Below are 22,063 nucleotides of genomic sequence, written 5' to 3'. Positions count from 1 at the left end.
TGTTTACTGCATTGGAGAGCAGTGAAAGCAGCTTTTGCTTGATTGTTTGCTCTGATTGGGAACCAACCAAGCCTTGTCTCAGAGCTCTGGTCTTCTTCCTGTTGGAGAGAGAAGGGGGAGGGGCCACTGTATCTTGCCCTATGTATGCCTACTCTGAAGTAAGTCCCATTGTGTTTAGTAGGGCTTACTCCCAGGAAAATGTACAGGAGTGTAGCCCAAGTCACATAGTGGTGAGACAGAGGATGACATTGAAATATCTTTCAGTGTGGGTGTGGAGGGGGCCTTATTTGGGGTACAATCAGTTGTCTGTTTGCTTGGACACTCCAAGGAGTGGCCAGCAGCTTGCTCACACGCAAATAGGTCATACTAATGACCCTAGCATGGAACCTGCATTGACATTTTCCTTGTGCTGTTTACTACAGCCCCAGAATCTCTTTCATGAATTGTCATTGCCAGTTCAGGCCCGATCAGAGTACTATATATGTGAAATTAGGATTATTTTTGTACCTTGTATGTTGCTTTACGTTTACCTACATGAAACTTTATTTACTATTTTGTTGACTGTTTACCCAAGAAATAAATCCTTTTGAAATGCTTCATAGTTCCCTTGGAATTTCATCATCTTGCATAATGCAGTGTCATTAAACAACCCAGCCACATCACTCTTGCATCTAAATCTATGAAAAAGTTAACTAGCACCAGTCTTTACAGATCTGTAGGTGATCCCATTTTTTACTTCTTTCTACTATCCTCTCTTTACTCCTGCTCTCAGTTTTTTAACCAGTTACTAATCATATGAGGACCTGTTTTATCCCATACTCCTAAGTGTGTTAAAAAGCCCTTGGTGAGGAACTGTCAAATGCTTTTTGGAAATCCAAGTATATAATGTTGACCACAACAGAAATAACAGGTGGTGAAGGGATGGAGCTGAAAGAGGAGGAACCAAGTACAGGATGGGCAAATCCTCCCATAGGCTTAGAGATGGGCATCTCTGTGCTGTTGGCAGGAAAGAAGTGGGCAGGCAAGGAAGGGTAGTATAGGTCTGCTATGTCAGTCAAAAGAAATTCTGCAAGTTGGTGTACTCGTAGACAATAGAAGCCACATCTTGCTCTTAAGGGGTGACAGAAACTGACAATAGAGCTGAATTTTACATTGAGTGGAACAAGTCAGTTATTTCTGGAACTGCAGGTTGCTCCTTTTGTTCTTGTTTGCACACAGTCATTAAAGTCTTCAATGGCTCTGGCCCTTGATCTTTTATTGTTCTTGCAGAGCTCTTGTTTTAAAGAGTTGTGTGTTTTGGCATACAGCTTATCCTAGTTCCGGGTTGGCATTTTTGTTAGTGAGTTTGATTATCATTATTACAGCCTTCAGAGACTCTGAACACTTTGTCCTTGTGGAGAGTCATGCCCTGAAGTAGAATACAAGCAGTTTGAAAGGTAATAGGGCATCCAGGAACCAACTTTAGGATTCACTGAAACTGGTGGGCAGTTTCTTCAAATGTCCAACAAAGGAAGTAATGCATTGGATTATTTGTCATATGGAAAGGGTGATACGCTATTTCCAGTGAAACAGGTGAATGTCCAAAGTCTATACAGTACTTGTAACTTAGACTAGAATATGGATAATATTTTGTTCTTACGCCATAAGTTTTTAATTGTCCTTTTAAGGCACACATCTCATTCTTGGTTCAAATGGTTTCTGAAAACATCTTGCTTACTTCCTTATGTTTCTCCTGTCACAATGAAATTCCCTTTGCAGTTTTGATGTGGAACAGCAAAAACCGGTTTTTCAGGACAATTCAGTACATACAAATGTCCAGAAAAGATTGAGTAGATATATGACTCTGAGGTAGGCCATAAATGTGGGTTTTATTTAGCTAGTTTACTGTGGACATGGTTATTCCACATCTGATTGGGTAGATTAGAGTTTAATCAAACAAGTTTCGATTATTCAATCCAAAATCTTTTTTCCTAAGACCTCAGTGCAGACTGATTCAATCCCTATTCAAATCTCAAGATTTACCAGGCCTGTTAATGTTGGTCTTTCCCGACAGCAATTTGCAGCTTTATACTTTTACTTTGGTTCACTACCCAATAGGAAAGAGAACTAAAAAAGAAGCAGGCATGGAAATGTTTGCCTTCTACAGCTAAGCCAAAAGTTCAGTGAAGCTGGATGGTTTTAATGAAGGGTCTAAAGGTGAAAGCAACACAGACAGTAAAAAGTGAACTGAGGTGTAGAGGAATGAACCTGAAGCAGCATGATCATGCAGAATCTTTAGTGGTAAAAGATCCCACCATTCTCTTTGCGGGAAAATCCACTGTTGGTGGCCGCAGTATGAGGACTCTCTGTGAAAAGAAAAACCACACCGTTAACTTGTACTAAATATTGCAGGTATTGAAAAGCCTCCTGATCCAGAACTGCTGGCAATGCCATGCACCTCTTGCTTTCTTAACCTGAACTGAGAACTACCCACTAAAAAATGTATAGAAGAAAAGACAGAAATTCAAGTGGATCCATACAACCTACCAGAATTTTCCACAGCAGCTAGACAAATGGTTGCATTTAGACAGTTAGAACAAATTATAGAATTGGGATAGAACAGGCTGGGGACTGGAGTGGAGTAGAATGTTGGCAGAGCTCCTGCTTAGCTCTTGAAAGCTTTTTCTTTTTTATCTGGTCCACCTGGGGTGGGGGAAATTAAGTACCCAACAAGACTAGTTTCTAAGCACTGCGAATTACTCTTCAGACTTGCTGATTCTTAGGCATGAGCTGCTCCATTTGCAATTTGCAAACCATCTGACTGTAAGCAGCTATAACGTTTTGTGTCACCCTACTAAGGGCGCAATCCTAACCTGCTTTCCAGGGCAATGGAAGCATTTTCCACCGCATAAGGGCAATGCAGCTCTGAGGTAAGGGAACAAACATTCCCTTACTTTGAGGAGGCCTCCATGAGTGCCCCCCCCAACTGCAGGATGCAGCACACGTTCCATTGGCACAGCTATGCCAGTGCCGGAAAGTGGGTTAGGATTTGGGCCTAAGTCTATTTACTCTGTGTGTATAAACCTTTAACATAAGTTTAGGCTGAAGCATTCTTTCAAAAAGGTGTTTGCTATTCAAAGAAATATGGAAGCAGTAACATAAGGGCTGTCTGAGAAATGGATCTGCTGAAAGTTGGGGTCAGTGCTATTATCCTGGTTGTCGCCACCACCCTACTGCTTCAATAGGAATAGGTTACTAGCAGCTGTGCTTACCAATGGCTCCCTCAATGCTGTGGATTGACTCTTTTACTGGGTTGACCCAGTGTCTCACACAGAGGCCCCTGGAAGCTGGATGCTCAATTGGAGGAACAGCACGTTCCTTCACAGGTTCTAAACCCTTCAGTGCTCTGCAGTGCTCAAAAACAAAAGGAGAGACGTGTATTAGCAGATAAGAAAAAATGAACTCCTGGATAGAGACAGTTGCATCCTGTTTTTCTGTGTCTCAGCATAGGAATTATTTCTGTTCAATACCTGTAACCTTTAAAGGACTGCCCTTTTCAATATATACCACTCCATGCTCTCTGGTTAACATCAGAGGCTGGGGGTCAGGATCCGCCACTGAGTAACATTTAGTGGATATCTACTGTGAGCAGGGCCTTCTAAATAATGGTACCAGCTCTCTCAGACCCCAACCTTGAACATCTTTTAGGCATCAACTCAAATTTGGCTCCTTAGAAAATCCTTTTCAGTGGGCTGGCCCTATTCTCTGTGCTGTCTGTTTTAATTCTTGTTGCTATTGCTGTCCTGAATGTTTCTTGTACTGAATTGTGTTTCAAATGTAGTGATTTGTACTGCTTATTACTGCTCTGGGTTCATTCTTAACAAAGAAGCATGGAACATAATTTTATAAAATAAACTGTCCTTAAGTGCATGGTTTATTGTCATTAAGAAGCTGGGAGAAAAAGGTAAGTTGTACACCTCTAGTAAAACAAGTCTGCAAAATAAGGAATATATCAATGAGAATTAAACGATTAAATGATTTCTGCTTGCACTGGCCATATGTTTCTACTTGGTGGCGCTGAAATGGATGTGGCATGTAGCATGACTGCAAGCTATCAGCTTGTTTTTTAATTTGTGCTCCATCACTTTTCTGCTCACATAATAAACATTACACTATTCATGCACTAGCATGAAAATGTAATTCATGCTAATTTAAAATAAGACTTTTAAAAAAAAGAACTTGGAATCAGGGAAGCAAGAAGTTAAAGGGTGGACAGGATGGGAGGAAATGTTAAAGAGTACTTTCAGCTTGAGAAGCTGGAACCCCTTTGCTGACTGAAGGCTGCAATTCAGTTAAACTTGCTTTTGTGAGTGCTTAAAAACAAGAACTACTGCTGTGCAGAAAAGAAGAAAGCAATATTTGCCATGTCGTGCCCACTTATATGGATTGAACACATCAGGACACACACAGAAAGGGCTCTGTCACCAGAAGTGTGGAAATTCATTTGCAATTTTGGATACTGCTGAAAATGGAAAAGCATCCATTAGTTCATACCAACAGCCCCTCATCTGGAAGCACCCTGCATCTGTGAAGGTTAAGAGCAGTGTCTCCACTCTGTTCTACTGAGCTTTTTTAAACAGGTACATGTTTCCTCAGGACTAGCTGTGACAAGAAGAGCCAGGAAAAGACTAGTGCAAGATGGTCAAGATGGATTTGACCATTGTTTATTATTGTAACTAGTTACAGGCGGCAATTCTAAAACTTCTGTGTTTGGACTCTGGCGCAGCGCTATAATCAGGTGCTCTGAGGCCCAAGTGTGAGCTGGGCCAACGACAGTATAAGTGCAGCAGTAGTGAACAGGTGCAGTTGTGTTATCAGTCTTGTCATTCCCAATAGCCAATGGGAGAATCTCCTTGAGAATGACACAGAAACCTTTGGAGTCAGTTCTCATGTGCAGGTGGGGGGGATACTTGATAGTGTAGTGATGAAAGTTACAAAGTGTGAGTTCTTGGGTGGGTGTGGTCCATGTTTGACTTGCTCCACCCATTATATTCTATTCCTCAATAAGGTGCAGTGGAGTGCTGATGATTTATTTCAACCTCATTTGCACTTGATTTTTGTAAATTCTCATTGGAAGACAATCCAGGCAAACACGGTTAAGGTAGAAGCATCACTTCCATGATAACATTGTTATATTCTGTGATATAGCAACAATGCAAATGTGCTCTGGGGGAAAACCTAGAAATGTGTCCCCTGTAAATATGATATGAAGAGAAATAATGGGACTTTGTAAAGAAGGACAGTAGGGTAATGGTTGCTCTCAAAGTTGTAATTGTGTGGTGTTACTGAATTGCACACCACAGATGGCCCTGTAGGGTTGCTGCAAAAGCTGCAGCTTTGTTTGGGTACATTGGGGGCCACAAATCCTATGGCAACATATTCTGCTTGCTGCAATCAGGAATGGGTTATGCTTACCCATGTTCATCAAAGATGGTCTCTCTATGGAGGACAACTTCACTCTTGTCTTTCAGCAGGTCTTCATGGTGATTGTACAGGGAGGTGAGATGAAAATCCAGGCTGTCTTTGGAAACCTTGGACATAAGATTTAAAGAGGAAGGGAAAAAAACTTTAGTATTCTTTTAAACTGGACTCCATTTCTGTGTAACTGGAATGACACCACATTCGAACGCCAGTCAGTATTTACATACATACTGAGGCTTTCATGGCCGGAATGCCAATAGTTCAATTAAAAATGTCCATGCTTGAAGGCCATTGTCCGAGGTACATGACGGTAGTCTGTCAGACTATGGCCTTCAAGCCCTGACATTTTTAATTAGACTGCCAGTCAGTATTTATTTAGATGTATCCATTTGAGGATCTATGTAAAAGATTGTGCTTTTAAAGTACGTGTATTGCTTTCTTCAATTTATTTTGTGTGTGTATTATTTTGTCTCCAACTCTACTACTTTTGTATTACTATAAAACCAATAAACAGAATTAAGAGGAAAGAAAGGGCAATATTAACATTTTTATAGGTATATACTGACAGCAGTTTATTATGGGTTGTGGTGATAGGTGGGGGGGAGGCCTGGGGCCACTGCCAGAGCTGCCCCTACTGGTATACTTTGCTGCCATCACAAGGACAGAGCCAGGCATAGAGTGATAGAGCAACCATCCTCACATATCCCAGTTACAAGGATAATTCTCCCCAAATATGTCCAACTGCATGTAGCTCAGGGGCCAGGAGGACTGGGGCAAAGTTCTTGCTGAGTTAAAATACAAAAGGAATTTATTAAAACCCAGAAAAAGATGGTTGTGGCTGGATAATACAAGAAGGAAAGAACAGAACAAGTGGGCTTAGAAAATGGCCTGGGCATTCGAAGTGCCCAGGTGCAGACTGTAGCAAAAATACAAGCAGGTGATTATAAGCAAAAGCAAAAGATTCCTCAATGTCTCTTGGTTCACAGGTTCACAATTGTTTCACAATTATACTTAATCAAGTCCGCAGCTTTCCAGCTATCCTTACACTTCTGTGATTTCCAGTTAGGTGGGCGGAATTGGCCATGTACAGATTGAGAGAACCTGATCAGAACACAAATGAACATCCCTGCGCTTGACTTTGAGGAACCCAGGCTCAGTGATGTCATTGCTCAGCCTGATTGGTTTTATGAACATTTCGGCATCTCTACCTGTCCTCTGACCTGGTTAGGTAGGGCAGGATGCCTATGGCTGGCATATGCAGGTGTACTGGCTAAGGTCTATTGTTCTGGCTAGACCCTGATGGAAATGTTAAAGAATACACAAAATAACCTGTCTGCTTAATCATATGGCCTTTCTGCAATGGTACTGATTTTAAAGTCTCTCAGGCAGAAATCCTATTTACTCTTACCTGAAGTAAGCCTCATTGACTATAATGTGACTTACTTTGGAGTATACATGCATAGGATTGGGTCCTCAGGGAAGCTGACTTCTCATTGTATCTTATTTCGATATACTTTCTTCAGGAAAACATGAGTAAAAAGACATGAGCAAGGGGTGCTCAATCACATGAGTAAACAATGAAATGACATGCTTATGTTGTGGTTTGTCTAGTTAAATAAAGATAATACTAGCACAAAAGTGAAGCCTAGCCAATTTTGACTGAGTGGAAGGCAAAAGCCTTGTAATAAATGTTAGTGTGTGTGCTCATGATGTTTTAAGGCAAGATTACCTCAACCAAGGTGGGAGGCATGGAAAAAGAACGCAGGCTGGAGAACAGAATGACACTGACAGGTTACTATTTTTACCTGAGGTTCTGTGTACCAGACTTCCCTTCTGATGCTTGCTAGTGTTGGTGTTGCATGCAGTCTATTCCAGGGATCCCGCTCTTGGGCAAGATGGGCAGGCACACCATAAGGGGCTTTCTGGATCAAATAAAGAGAAGCACAAAAGATTTAAAGTAGTGATTGCCAGCTTCCCCAGCCTGAAAAGGTGGACCCTTCCTGTAAAGTTCCTTGGGTCATCCCTGACCATAGTGCCCTTACCAGGGTAGAGGCATCATTATCAGGGTTGAAATCAGTGAGAGTGTCACGGGTGGTTGTTGGCTACCCAGGTGTAGTGTATCAGTAATTTAGAGAATAAAACCTGGGCGTGGGTGCCTGAAAAGAGCAGACAGCAGGGGGGGGGGTTAACAGCTTTTACACTGAGAGACCTGTAAGGTGGTAATTTTAGCCTATTTTAGTTATATGATCTTTTCTTGTTTTAGCTGCTATAATTCATGTAAATATGTTTTTTGGAGCAATTGAAGCTCCCTTAAAGTTATAATAAAAATTTTATACATGAAAATTGAGTACAATAATTGACCAAGGAAATGTATGTTAATAGGACCTGGGGCTTGAAGTAAGCAAAATAGAAAACATTGGGGAGGGGGAGTTGTGGAGGATGGTGTAGGGGAGGAGGATTAAATTCTGCTTGACTTGGGAATCTCCCCTGCTCCTTCCCTATCCCAACTGTGATGTTTGTGACAGAGAGGATGACATGAGGGGAAAAATGTGTCATTCTCTTTTACCATCTTCAGCCAAGATTGAACAGTTCCTCTTCCCCGTTCTGTTCTAAGCCCCTGCTGGCCCTTAGCATTTTTGAAGTAGAGAGGTGACACAACAGCAGAATAAATGATAGGCATGTCCACATTCACATCACCCCTAGTGAAACACTGGCAGTTAGTTGCAGGGGGCTGGGTCATATCAGGCTGTGCATCTCATACTTGCACACCACCAGCTAGAAATTTTTGGCTTAAAGAGAAACTTGACTACTACTGAGTCCATGTTTAATATTTCTGGGGCTGCTGAATGCTGATTGTGAGGAACAGAAATCTCAGTCTTGGGATTTCAAGTTACTTCTAATAAAAGATGCTTGCTTTTCTAGAAGGTGTACAGTTTGTGCAAAGCTAGTGGCCTCTTTAGTTTATATCATATTGTATTATGAGCAGGGTATCTACATTGTCTGGGGAAGTCGGTGATGTCAACTGCCTTTTCTCAAATGCCTAACAATTTGAAAAATGCAGTCTATTGGGGAAGCCTTCAGTTTGTGTCTTTCCCATTTGAAAATAAAAACAGCTATAGTGTAATGAAAGGTGATTTCCTCACAGGCTACAGTGGAAGAAAGGGAAAAGACTGATCATGCCACTGGGCTCTTTATTTTGGTTGCTGCCACTCTCCACCTCAAGTTATATTGCCTTTTGTTCTTCCGTCCTCCTCTGAAGAAATCTTCCTTGAGAAACTATTAGGAAGAAAAGTCTGTCCTGGTTGCGGCTTCTTCCTCATCCACCTGTCAGAGGCATCTACTAGAGGCTGTAAATTCAATCCTCAGAACAAGGCTATTTTAGAACAGGTTTCTAACCACCATTGTTCTCATGTGCCACTGGACTTCTGGCAAGTCTTTATCCTCTCTGCTAAAGGTTGGCCCAGCCTTCCCTCTGTAGTCTTAGTCTGCCACACAACCCTTCCCAGCAGATAAAATTAAGTATGACCATAAAACTGTCCCTCCCATTCAAACCAAACTTTAGAGGAGTGGTTCCCAAACTGTGGCCTGGGACTACTGGTGGGTCATGACCTGTTTTTTAATAGGTTGCCAATGGGTGATGGAAAGATGTCAGGAATGCTAGGGGTATGCTGGTTTGCCCCCACTAGCAGAGCAGAGTAACAGAGTGAAGGAGAGTGTTTGAAACAAGCAGTCCCAAGAAGAAAAAATACAGCTGCGCGTTCCTTTCAGCAAACAAACTTCTACTGAAGAAAAGTTCAGCAAAACTAAAGGCTTATCAGGAACACATCTAAAGAAAATAATAACAAGCAGCAGTAGAGTACAAATGGCACAATATCGCACACCAGCAATGACTCCAGCAGCACCTCTCCCAGTCACCATCCACAAAAGGACCCACACTCATAGCTTCCAGTGTCAGTTTATATATTGGAGCCAGCCAATCACAAACCAGGTGACCTCATTGTCTTGTGATCACTATTTCACAGTATTGCATCAGCTAATTTACACAGGTGCACAATCATAGTGACTCAGTATTTTTCTTTTGTCTTGGTCACATGGCGCAAGCACAGAGCTTTACACAAATTCAGCACAAACCTTGACAAAAGATCAGATAACTAATTGCCTCAAGCCCTGAGGCTACTCAAAAATCAGATACTGTAGCTGCTAATTACCCTGCAAAGAGCTCAGCTCCTGCAGTTTGCAAGATAGCTGCTAACTGCCTTGCAAGGAGCTGAGGGCCCAATCCTATCCAATTTTCCAGTGCTGGTGCGGCTGTGCCAATGGGGCATGCACTGTTCCCTGTGGTGGGGAGGCAGTCACAGAGGCCTCCTCAACGTATGGTAACATTTGTTACCTTACCTCAGGGCTGCACTGCAGCTGCACTGGTGCTGGAAAGTTGGACATGATTGGTCCTGAGCTCCTGAAGTTTGCAAACATGGGTCAACTTAGGAAGATAAATGTTTGAGGGTTTTTTTTCTGGTTATTATGACTTAAAAATAAATAAAATATTATTTCTTCCTAGTTTTCCTTTTTTAAAGGCTGGTAAACCTGGGTGGGTCCCAATATAGAGTTTCATTTTAACAAGTGGGTCCTGGTGCTAAAGTTTGGGAACCACAGGTTTAGAGTGTTTAACTTTGCATGATTTGGGTTCTAGTTTTTGCTCCCTCTCCGTTTCCTGTGCCCCACTTGAGACTTGCTAGAACAACCTAAAAAGGCTCCCATAGAAATGTCCCACACTCAGAAATGGGAGATCCCAAAGCGCAAGGCTTTTTTTGTGGTGTGAATAAGATGCTTCCATAGATCTCTATCTAAAGCAGTGGGTCTCTCTTACCTCGGAGCTCCTGGCCTTGCCAGTGTAACTGCATTCGTTCTCATAGTTGGGGAATGGAAAAGGCTCCCTGGTGGGTGGCATCCTGCAGAAGGGGACAGATCTACGCGCAGTGGGCAAGGTCCAGACCAGGCAGCAGCAGCAGCACAGCGCGGGTTCTCTTGTCGCGTGTCGGCTTTGTTTAGAATTCGGCCGTGGTTGCTAGGCGACAGCCTCCCAGGGCTTCCAAAAGCATCTGCCTTATTATCCGCAGCGCCCTCTAATGGCTAGGAACGATAGTGCAGTCTATAACGGCAGCGGGATGCAACCCCTCGCATTTGCCCTGTGGATGCATAAGAAAAACCTCGGGATTAGGGAAGGGAGAACAGAGCAGAGGGAGGCTATTGGACTCCTCAGATAGCCACGTGGGAACTGCTGACTAGTCAAGAGAAGATCTGGGCGGGCAGAGGAGAAAAAGTCCCCACACTTTCCCCCCCAATAAAAATACCTTTCCAAGAAATTATGGTTACCTGTTTCTTTATTAGTGAAAAATAGTCTATAATTTGAACGAATAGTTAAGTGCATTTGTCATATTCTGTACTGCCTAGCTATTTTTCCTTCTCATTAAAAAATATATTTTTAAATAAGCGATCTCCCTTGTTTGTTTTTCAAAGTCTATACGTTTAGGAAAAGAGGTACAGTTCAGTTTTTCAATGAAATTCCAGCAGAAAAGGCATATTTTGAAAAAGCTGCTTGAATATATTTCTTCTCTAAAACGTTATGTTTTGGGATAGGAAAGTTTGTCTTTTAAATTGCCATTTTTGCCTGGCCCACAGGTGTTCACATTTGGTCCCTGTTGTGTATATGCAACGTTGGGCAGAGATGGCTTATTAAAAAGAAGCCTCTCTCCCCTCCCCACCTGCAGTCCTATGCACCCCCACCTGGCAGCAAATTCTATTAAACTCAGTGGGGCTTACTTCTGAGTAGACACGCCTAGGATTGCAAGGTCAGCCTCATTGCAGAGGAGTTGGAGATAAAGCAAGGGGATACTTTATGGCAGGGGTGCTCAAACTTTCAACTTTAGGGTTGCTGGACCTTTAACAAGTGTATTGAAGAGAGAATTTCAGCAGGTGCAGCTTGTCATCTGTGGGACGACAAGTTGCACCTGCTGAAATTCTCTCTTCTATACACTTGTTAAAGGTCCAACATCCCTAAAGTTGAAAGTTTGAGCACCCCTGCTTTATGGGTACAAACAGCCGCTTTGCAGGTGAGCATGAAATAGCGTCGAAAGCAAAAACTCCAGAACCTCTGTGTGTCGGCGCTCAGGGCGGGATCGGCTTTGATGTGCAAAGTAAATATGGGGTCAAATGGGTTGGTAACCGGACAAGCGATCACATGGCTAAGAATGACACAATCCACAGGCCATTTGCTATTTACACTCCTTGTATATGCAACAGATTGCCAATGGAGGTGGGGTACTTTCCCTCCCTAGGTATCTTCAAGCAGAGGCTCTACAAGCACCTGTTGGAGATGCTGTAGGTCCTAGTGTTTCTCAAACTGTGGGTCAGGACCTACTAGGTGGGTCATGAGCCAATTTCAGGTGAGTCCCCATTCATTTCAATATTTTATTTTTAATATATTAGACTTGATGCTACCATGGTATGTGACTGCATTTGGGAAAATGTTACAGACCTGTACTTTTAACAGGCTACTACATCTATTCTTTTAATAATGATGATAAATGGAACTTACTCCTGGGTAGGACTGCAGCCTAGGATTGTTAAAAATTGACCTGCTTGATGTTGTCACTTCTGGTGGGTCCTGACAGATTATCATTCTAAGAAGTGGGTCCCAGTGCTAAAAGGTTGAGAACCACTGCTCTAGGGGGATTTCCTGCTATAGGCAGGGGGTTGGACTAGCTCAGGGGTGCTCAAACTTTCAACTTTAGGGATGCTGGACCTTTAACAAGTGTATAGAAGAGAGAATTTCAGCAGGTGCAGCTTGTCATCTGTGGGATGACAAGTTGCACCTGCTGAAATTCTCTCTTCTATACGCTTGTTAAAGGTCCAACATCCCTAAAGTTGAAAGTTTGAGCACCCCTGGGTCACTAGATGACCTATTAGGTCCCTCCCAACTCTAGGATACTATGATCCTCTTTCAAAGTTCCACATGCTGGTTGTGAGATTCAATGGGGCACCCAATTCGCAGCCCTAAATGTCAGAAGTGCGAAGTGAGGCTGCAAAGTGAGACCAGATCCAAAGAGGGCACAGTGCCTATACATTTAACCCTTGTAGAGAAGAAGGAACTTTGGCAGGTGCAGCTTTTTAAACCCTTCCATGCTGAGCTTCACCTGCCAAAACTCCTTCTATACCAGGGGTGCTCAAACTTTCAACTTTAGGGATGTTGGACCTTTAACAAGTGTATAGAAGAGAATTTCAGCAGGTGCAGTCATGTCATCCCATGACTGCAGCAGATGACAAGCTGCACCTGCTGAAATTCTCTCTTCTATACACTTGTTAAAGGTCCAGCATCCCTAAAGTTGAAAGTTTGAGCACCCCTGTTCTATACAATGATGAAAGGTGTAGCCACTCTGGGCCCAATCCTATCCAATTTTCCAGCACCTGTGCAGTTGCAATGCAACCCGAAGGTAAAAGAACAAATGGCCTCTGTGACCGCTGCCCCACCACAAGGTGCAGTGCATGCCCCACTGGCACAGCTGCACGGGCACTGGAAAACTGGATAGGATTGCATCCCCAGTCTCCCTCTGGATCTGGTCACGCTGAGGCTGCTGCAGCACTGGCTTCATTTGACTCTTGAAACGAAACCAAGTCACTGGGGGTTACTGTTATTTGGAACCCAAACCTATGCATGCCTACTCAGATGTAAGTCCCATTATAGTCAATGGGGCTTACTCCCAGGTAAGTGTGGCTAGGACTGCAGCCAAACAGCCCACTCCTCCGCATGCCTACTCAGAAGTAGGTTCCATTATAGTCAATGAGGCTTACTCCCAGGTAAGTGTGGCTAGGATTGCAACCTTACAGCCCAATGCTATGCATGTCTACTCAGAAGTAGGTCCCACTGTAGTGAGTGGGGCTCACTCCCAGGTAAGCGTGGACGGGACTGCAGCCCGGCGCCGGTGGGGTGGGCTGGGCTTGCAGCGGCTGGAGCGAGCGAGCCAGGCCTTCCTCTTCCAGAACCCGCGCTTGAAATCGGCGCGCGCCAGCCAGCAAACGGCCTGCCAGCCTTGGGCGCGCACGCGCGCCCGCGCAGGAACTCCCGGGTGCATCTTTCAAGCTTCAGGTGCGCTTCAGCCAGAGGCGAGCGCGCGGCAAAGGCAGCTGTGGTTGCTAGGCAGCGAGGTGTGGGCGGCGCGGGTCTGGCAGGGGGCGGGGCCGGGCGAGGCGAGGCTCCTGCATCCCTCTGCCCGAGAGAGCTGCTGGTGCACCTGAGCGGCAGCGGGGCTGCCTTCGAGACGCGCGGAGCGGCGGCGGCGGCTGCTGCGCCACTATGGCTGGGGCCGGCGGGCTCCATCCGCTTCCGACTGCAGCTGGCTGCTGGGGGCGCCTGCCGCTCCTCCTGCTCTCCCTGCTGCTGCGGCTCTGGGCAGGCGCTGCCACCCAAGGAGAGGAGCTCCACGCCTGCAAAGAGGTACCAGGCAGGGTGGCAGCATCCTCTGGGGTGGGGGAGGCGCTCTGGGCGAGGATAGCGCTGGGGGGACTAGCAGCTACAGTGCGGTGCAAGGACCACTGCCTCGTCATGGTGTTCACCAACACAACTCCCTGCCAAAGGCAGCTGGGAGCTGGCGGAGCAGGAGGCACTTTGGAGGGGTTTTTGTTGTCTTGGCTTCTGCATGGATGAGCACAGAAAGGTGACATCTTTTGGTCACCGGTGGCACCTAAATACACTCGCCTGCCTTGGTGCTCTGGTGCCCTGGGGTGCCACTGTGGTGGTGTGCTGGGAAAGAGCAGGGAGCAGAAGGCTGTGTGGATCCCCCCAAAAGGCAACACCTCCTCTTTGGGGTTAGAGGCGTGAGTGTTTTAATGGGATGGACGCACACAACACCTTCTGTAGACAGGACACACACACCTTTTTTAGACAAAACACATACCTTCTGTAGACAAAGCACGCTCTCTCTCTCTCTCTCTCTCTCTCTCCAGGCCACTACCTTGTCAACTGATGTGGATCAGGAACATATGGAGTTGTTTTTAGTCTGAGTTGGACACATCAAGTTTATTGTTGTTGACATCAACTTGTGATTCTTTAGGATTTTGGAAAGAAATGTTTCTGCCTGAAGATTGAACCTTCTGCAGGCAAAGCATGTGCTTTACCACGGTGCTACAACCCCTCCTGTAGGGTTGGGTGGGATATATGAGCACTGGAGGAAGTCTTTAGAACAGGGTGGCCAGCCTTTTGACTTTAGGGCTCCTGGAGTCCAGGATCTGGACCTTTAACAATTGTGGAGAGGAGGAAATTTCAGCAGAATTTCATCTAACAAGCTGCACCTGCTGAAATTCCTTCTTCAACACAATTGTTAAAGGTCCATGAACTGTAAAGGTGAAAGGTTGGCTGCTCCTGTTGAAAGGTTGGCCACCCCTGCTTTAGATTTTTTTGGGCCACTAAAGTGTCATTATATGGCTAGCTGGTGATTTTCATTTGTCCCATTCAGTTCCCCATGTGCTAGACCTGATAAATCCTTTTGTTACCCACTGGAAAATTGCCCAGTGCCGACCAATTCCAGAGGTTAACATCTACGGTAGCAAAAACTACAACCATATGGCACTGTAAAGAATGACCAAATTCCCTGTGGCACAGGTATATGCCACCATACATGTGTTAGTAATTAAGAAGTCACGAGCATCTCTGTTGTTTGACTGGCTGTGTATACTGGGTTCCAAAGTCTCCCTAAGTCTTTCCATCTGCAGCACTACCATCTCCCTTGTCTTTAGCCAAGAGTGATGGTAAGGACACATTTCACTAAGCCAGCATTTCTCAAACTGTGGGTCGGGACCCACCATTTCAGGTGGGTCCCCATTCATTTCAATACTTTATTTTTAATATGTTAGACTTGATGCCGCCATGGTGTGTGACTGTATTTGGGGAAATGTTACAGACCTGTACATTTAACAAGCTACTAGGTATATTCTTTTAACAATGTTAGTAAATGGGACTTACTCCTGGGTAAGTGCGGGTAGGATTGTAGTATAGGATTGTTAAAAATTTTCCTGCTTGATGTTGTTGCTTCCGGTCATGATGTCACTTCCAGTGGGTTCTGACAGATTCTCATTCTTAAAAAAATGGGTCCTGGTGCTAAATGTGTGAGAACCACTGCACTAAGCAAAAGAGAAACCCTGCTTGTCTTATAATCAGAAAATTCACATGCTTCTCAACCTGTAGTACAGTTCTTGCTCACCTGCCCCATGCTTCCATTAAATGCTGTCTCTACCTGGTGTGCTCCCTGGGGCATTTGGTGGGCCGCTGTGAGATACAGGAAGCTGGACTAGATGGGCCTATGGCTTGATCCAGTGTGGCTGTTCTTATGTTCTTATGTACCTTGGAAAACTGCCTTTGTGTGTTTTCTGTGTCACCTGTCAGGTTACTTGTGTGTCAGAAGCCAAGAGCTTCCTCATAGGTCAACAAGGAGTGATTTTAACTTTTCCTGTGCTTGTCTGTTTAACTTGTTTCATTAAAAAAACAGAAATTGATTTGGATTGAATTAATGGATGGAGACAAAAATCAAAGACAAATGAAATGAAGCGTAGGAAATTGCTTTTAAAGGGCTGCCAAGTACATGGGAGTTAAAACACCTTTGATCTCTGTCTATTGTGCAGCCCATTGTTGCATTCCATGGGCTGAAGTGGGCAAGGTGCTTCACATCTCTTAAGGTGTGCCATGATGTTGGGTGTGTTTTTTTTTAGTTTTTGAAATAGTATTCCAAATCTAGGTTGACTAGATTTAACATGTAACCTGTAAATACTCTTCCTCTGTTATAGTTTTATGATAGGCATATCAGATTTTCCCCTGCCTCATTACATTCTTATATCTGAAAAAAATCTTTCACAACTGCCGGAAAATAGTTTCATTTCTTTTCCAATTTTGTTGTGGACTCTTGCACTGAATGGTGCATGGTATGTTATGGGTATAATTATTTCTCTGAGCCTCAATCTTATGGTTCCTTCTGCTTGTTGTTATGGCTTAAACATCAACCTGTGGTTGTATAGTGCCATTGTGATCTTTTTTTTTTAACTGTGACTTGTGGTTGTATGCTCATGCATAGAAGTACAATGTGGTGTAAGGGGTTGCTAGCAAAGTTATATTGGTGCCATGCTATGTATAGTCATTTGTGCATGCAACTCCTATGATTTTTAAATGAATGAGACTGTTAGAGTTGCCTCCCTTACTTTCCCTTTTCCAAGTTACTATTGCACTAAGGCTGCAATCCTATCAGAGCCTTGCACTGCTGGAACCAGCATTCTAGCAGTGCAAGACCCTTTACGGCAGTGTGAAAGTGGACTGTTGTTGCATGCTTCTTGCCTCTGCCGCACATGGGCAGCAGTGTGGCACATGCAGCAATGGCTACCAAAGCCTCCATCAGTGCTGGGTAAGTTGATGGCAGAGATGTGTTGTGGGTGCGGAGGGGGTTGGAGAGTTTTGGCCAGATTGGGGGTGCAGGGACAGCGATGGGGAGAGAGAGGTTGGATTTTGGCTATACTAGCATGTACCAGATTTTATCCCCTCTTTCCCAGACTGCTCCACCCCTTTTCTCTCCTCGAACTTATGCCAGCAAAATGGCTGCTTGTAAGTCCAATGAAACCCATAGGCAATTGGGAAGCCTAGTGGGGGTGGAGTAAAAATATTTTTACTTACTGTTCTTCCTGCTGGCTGTCTGATCCTCCCTAACATTGGATGCAGCGTGCACTCTATCAGCGTGGCTGTATCAACACCAATGGTGAAGGATAGGATCAGTAAGTAAGTCCCCAACATGTGTACTGGTTCCATCCCAGAGGTATTTCTGGAAATCACAATGTGCATACTTTGAAATAGCCAGCTCTTGCTGCCCCAGTGCTCTCGCGCATATTCAAAAGCACCACAAACTAAGTACTGTGCCTGCATGAAAGTGCTGTTGCAGCCATCCATAACTTGGATGTCAGTAAGACAGAACTCAGGGAGCCAGTGTACTAAGCAAAAGGGCTATGGTTGTAGATAAATGGGTGCAGGGCACAATGCCTAGCAACCAGAAACACTTTCCTGCCCATCTCATCTTGAAACTGGGTTCACTGGGTCAGTGAACTGACTGGGTCACTGCCACCACCCAATTGCAGAACAGTAAAGGACAGTCCAGGTAGAGTCGGGCAAAGGTGGCAAGGATTCTGGGGACTAGCTGGGTACTTTCTTCACCAAAAGGAGTCATACCTGTCCTGGATTTTGGTCCTTGCACCACACCTTGCTGGGCAAACAAGTGGCCCTTGCCAATGCAGTTGATGCTTGGATGAGAGACCAGGGCAAATACACCAAGGGAGGTGCATGACTCTACTTTTTATAACATGTGTTAACCAGGTTTTACTTGTGGAATTGAATAGGGGTGTGTGTGTTTGTGTGTCTGTGTTCTGAACCCTTGAATCTCCTGCTTTGGAGAATTGGGTGGGCTTCTATTGAGTTGGCTTAAAGCTATGTTCTTTGTTACTGGTTAGTTGGAGAAGCAGAAGAAGGGCAAACAATAGCCAACGGTTGAGCAAATGTGACTGTTGCCTTTGAATGTCTCAGGTGCCCCTTCAGAATACTGAAATAGTACAGGAGCATCCTTACAGAACAGGAAGGTCAACACTAGGAACAAAAAGAGCAATGTAAAGGATTTTCACCACAAGGACACTAGTCTATATTGCTAGCAGGCAGAGCTGAGTCCTGAGACATTGCTTAGCCAAGTTACCTGGAATTGACCAAGGAACATGACCCAAGAAGTTCTCTGAACCGAAGGCCTCCAAAGGCAAGTGGGCTGATGTGTGAGAGAGTCATGCCTTCCTTCTTGAGTTGATAAGGGAACAAAGGTCATATGAACTGGACGAGGTGGGGGGGGATTTGATCTCAGAAATGTTGGGATGGAAGCTAAGAGGAGCTAGAAGCTGCAGGCATGCTTAGAAAACTGAAGTTGTTGCAGCAATGAGCTACCTAACTTCATCCAAATCCTCAGACCTGTATACATTATTTGTAAAAAAAAGCCAAAATTACAAAGGCATCATAATTCTCACTGCTTGGAGAAGTGGGGCATAAGCATATACCAATCTGTAAAATGAGCATTTGCTGTCCCTCATGCATGTGCAGGGAGCCCAGATTGGTAAGAGGGAGAGGCATGATGGATAAAGGTATCTACAGATGGCAGACTTCTCCTATGGCTGCAATAAACTATTGGCAAGTCAAAACAATTCCCGCTTCCCCTACACCCAGAGCCCAGCTCTGACCATGGGTGGTGCCTCTGCATGAAGTTTTTGTTCATGATTTCAATTTTATTTTTACTCTGGCTTTTCTCTCCATATGGAGAGCCCAAGGCAGCTGACAATCTGGACAGCAGTATAAATAAAACAGCAATAAAAACATAAGTAAAACACATCAATTAAACAAATAGAGCAATCAAACAATGAGAAACAGTATGACAAAACTGAGTGCAATCATATACTATACACAGAAGTTGCACTGAGTACAGGGCTGTAGCTCAAATTAAGAACACCCCCTCCAAAAACAGTATTCATAAACCCACAGAACAGAAAACCAAATCAACTAAAAGCCTGCTGGAACGAAGAAGTGTTGATTCCTGAGCCATGTTGTTAATGTCGGAGCAGCGCTAATCTCACATGGGAGGGAATTCAATAGACTAGGCACCATAGTCAAGAAGGCCCTGTCACAAGTTATCACCAATTGCCATTCCAGTGGTGATAACACCTGCAAATAGGGGCCTGGGCCCTTGGGTGACTTTAGCAAGTGGACAGACTCCTGCAAGGAGAGAAAAGTAATCAAGTCCTAAGTTGTTAAAGGTTTTACAGTACTTTGACCAAGACTTTGAATTCTGCCTAGGAATGTGCAGGCAACTAATGAAGATGCTATGTTCCAGTTAACCACCTGGCAGCTGCATTCTGCGCTAACTGGAGTTTCTGAGCAGTCTTCAGAGGCAGCACCATGTAGAGTATTACAGTGATTCAATCTTGATATCGCCAACACACGGGTAACCATAGCCAGGTCTGATTATTCCAAGAATGGAAGTAACTGGTGAACCTGCTCAAGCTGGGCAAGCACATCCCTGGCCGCAATCACCAACTGACTATCCTGAAACAAAACTGGGTCCAAGAGTATCCAGAAACTGTGCTTTCAAGGGGAATGCAGCCCTTTTCAGAAGATGTTGATACTTCAGAACAAAGCAATGCTGACCAACAGTAACTGCTACCTGGATTTAATTTCATCTTGTTTGGTCTCATCAAGGCCATCACTGTCTCTAGGCAGTGATTCAGAACTTTCACATCTTCCCAGCTGAAGATGGGAAAGATAACTAGAACTGAGTGTCAAGCAAGCCCAAACTCAATAGAGCTGAGTGTCAAGCAAACCCCAGTGGTTTCATGCTGGGGGAGATTTCAGACTAGGGGATGCTAGGGAACATAATGGAACCTTGTGGGACACCAAATGCCAAAGTGCTGTAGAGGAGTCCCCTAATACCACCTTCTGGAGCCTGGCCAATAGAAAGGACCAGAACCATCACAGAATGGTGCTTCCAAGCCCCATTCCCACAAGGCAGTACAGAAGGATACCATGGTCCAGTATCAACAGCTGCTGAGAGTAACAGCAGCGCTAATGGACCTATTTCCCCTATCCAACTCTTGGGATAGATTACCCACTAGGGTTATCAAGGCTGTTTCTATTTCTAAGCCAGCCCAGAAGCCAGAATGAAAAGGGTCCAAGTAATCAATTTCATTCAAGAATTAATGAAGCTGGATCACCACTACACCTTGTCTAGGTATGGAATTTGGAGAGCGATCAATAATTATCTAACATGAAAGTATTAAAGGAGGATTCCTTCAAAAAAGAATTTATCACCCTCTCTGCCCCCTCCTCCAGAAAACGCAATGGTTGCAGATCCACTGCACATTGACAGCCACATTGACAAGATTCATGAGAATCTTGTCTACCTGTTGAGGCAGAACAAGCTGAAAAGAATGCAAAATTATTGGACAAACAGTTGCAGAGGGAACATTCACTGAAACCAAAGTCTATGCTGTGGCAGATTTGAGTGATTTGAACTGCAGTATCTTCTGCAGTGTAGGCACAGAAGGATACGGAGATCCTTCTCTTCATTCTGGGGACCAAGATGTGATAGGTTCCTAAACACATGAAAAACTCCTCTGGTTTCAGATACGAAGGTGACAGAAAAGTATCTCTGCCATGGAGTAGTCCCTACAATGGCTTCTAGCCCATGTTCAGCTGGATTTATCATGACCCAGTAGTCTTCTTCCCTTGTTGCTCTAGTCATTTTTCCTGCCATTTCACTGTTGACTACTGTGTACAAAACCAAGGAGCTGATCTGGCTGTATAGCTAATTAGAGGATGTTCAGGGGCAATTGTGTAAAAAGCCAGAATTATTTCTCCATCCCAGAAATGGAGACATCAGCAGGACATCAACAGTACCTTGGCAAAGGAGTCCAGAGAATCTTCCAGAATCGTCATGAAACCATTTGGATCCATAAACATTTCTAGAAGTTCTCTCACCTCAGCAGAGGCTAGATGGTACATTATCCTTAAACTGCCCAGGTAATGATCTATCAATGACAAAAAAGTGATGTTAGGGTGCAGTCCTTACCCACTTTACAGCACCAACATACGGGCAATGCAGCTCCTAGGTTTGGAATCAAACATTTCCCTTACTTTGAGGAGGCCTCCATGAGTGCCCCCCAACTGCAGGATGCAGCACACGTCCCATTAGCACAGCTATGCCAGTACTGGAAAGTGGGTTAGGATTTGGGCCTAAATCTCTTAACAGGTTTTAAAGGATCAGGATCTCCTACAGCAACAGGTTTGCAGCTTGAGGATGATGATGGATTCAGCACTGTCACTGGAGGTCCAGATGTCTTTGGTGCCAGGCAGTGCCATCAATAACAGAAGGCTACAGTCCTATGCAAACTTTCCTAGAAGTAAGCCAAACAACAGATGCACTAATCAAGATGCAATTCACTGTATATACACAAATAAAACCAATTTTGTTTAATCTTGTAAAAGCTTTTAAATGTGAATAACTGCAGTGTCCAGTACCCACTAAACTTGGAGTCCCAGTCAGTTGTTTTGGTCATCTGCCTATCAGTGCAGGTTGAAATGTTCTCTTAGACTGGATCTTAAGTAAACTGACACCAAGATCTTAAACATGTCTGTTCAGTTGTGGTTTCAATACCACATATTTCCAAGTACTATAAATGTGTGTACTTAGGGTGGCTGCCTTCCTTGAAAATGAGTTACTTTCCATTCCAAGAAAGATGGGACTTATTTTCATTAAATCAGTTTCGGTTGTGAGAACTACATTCTACTGATTCTACAGTCAAAAATACCATGTGTTGCCAAGCTAAAAACCCTACCCTGATCCTACTCCCTCCTGTGTTTCCTCCCTTTTTTACCTTACCAGTTCCCTGTTGCAACTTTCTCTCTCGGCAGTATTATTAACAGTATTATTAACAGTATTATTAACAGTATTATTAACAGTATTTATATACCACTTTTCAACTAAAAGCGGTTGAG

General features: G+C 44.1%; 2 protein-coding genes across 3 annotated transcripts in view; one reads left to right on the top strand and one right to left on the bottom strand.

Moving 5' to 3' along the window:
• Positions 1-2,274: 2,274 nt before the first annotated feature.
• Positions 2,275-10,408, bottom strand: CFAP276 (cilia and flagella associated protein 276). The gene is made up of 5 exons (XM_066626559.1): positions 10,328-10,408; positions 7,266-7,382; positions 5,455-5,570; positions 3,252-3,385; positions 2,275-2,345 (listed from the first exon to the last, which is right to left on the bottom strand). The coding sequence occupies exons 1-5, from the start codon at positions 10,406-10,408 to the stop codon at positions 2,275-2,277; spliced, it is 519 nt and encodes a 172-aa protein (XP_066482656.1).
• A 3,480-nt stretch (positions 10,409-13,888) lies between these two features.
• The window catches only part of ELAPOR1 (endosome-lysosome associated apoptosis and autophagy regulator 1), a 66,378-nt gene continuing 58,203 nt past the window's right edge, over positions 13,889-22,063 (top strand). The window contains exon 1 of one of the 2 annotated variants that reach the window (XM_066624965.1): positions 13,889-13,951. The gene's annotated coding sequence lies outside the window, so the exon portion shown is untranslated. The remainder of the gene's footprint in view (positions 13,952-22,063) is intronic. The other variant, XM_066624966.1, reaches the window with a different exon arrangement.

The sequence above is a fragment of the Tiliqua scincoides genome, chromosome 4 (genome assembly GCF_035046505.1).
Source record: "Tiliqua scincoides isolate rTilSci1 chromosome 4, rTilSci1.hap2, whole genome shotgun sequence".
Taxonomy (NCBI): Eukaryota; Metazoa; Chordata; class Lepidosauria; order Squamata; family Scincidae; genus Tiliqua; species Tiliqua scincoides.
This window is presented reverse-complemented; position numbering and strand designations above follow the sequence as displayed.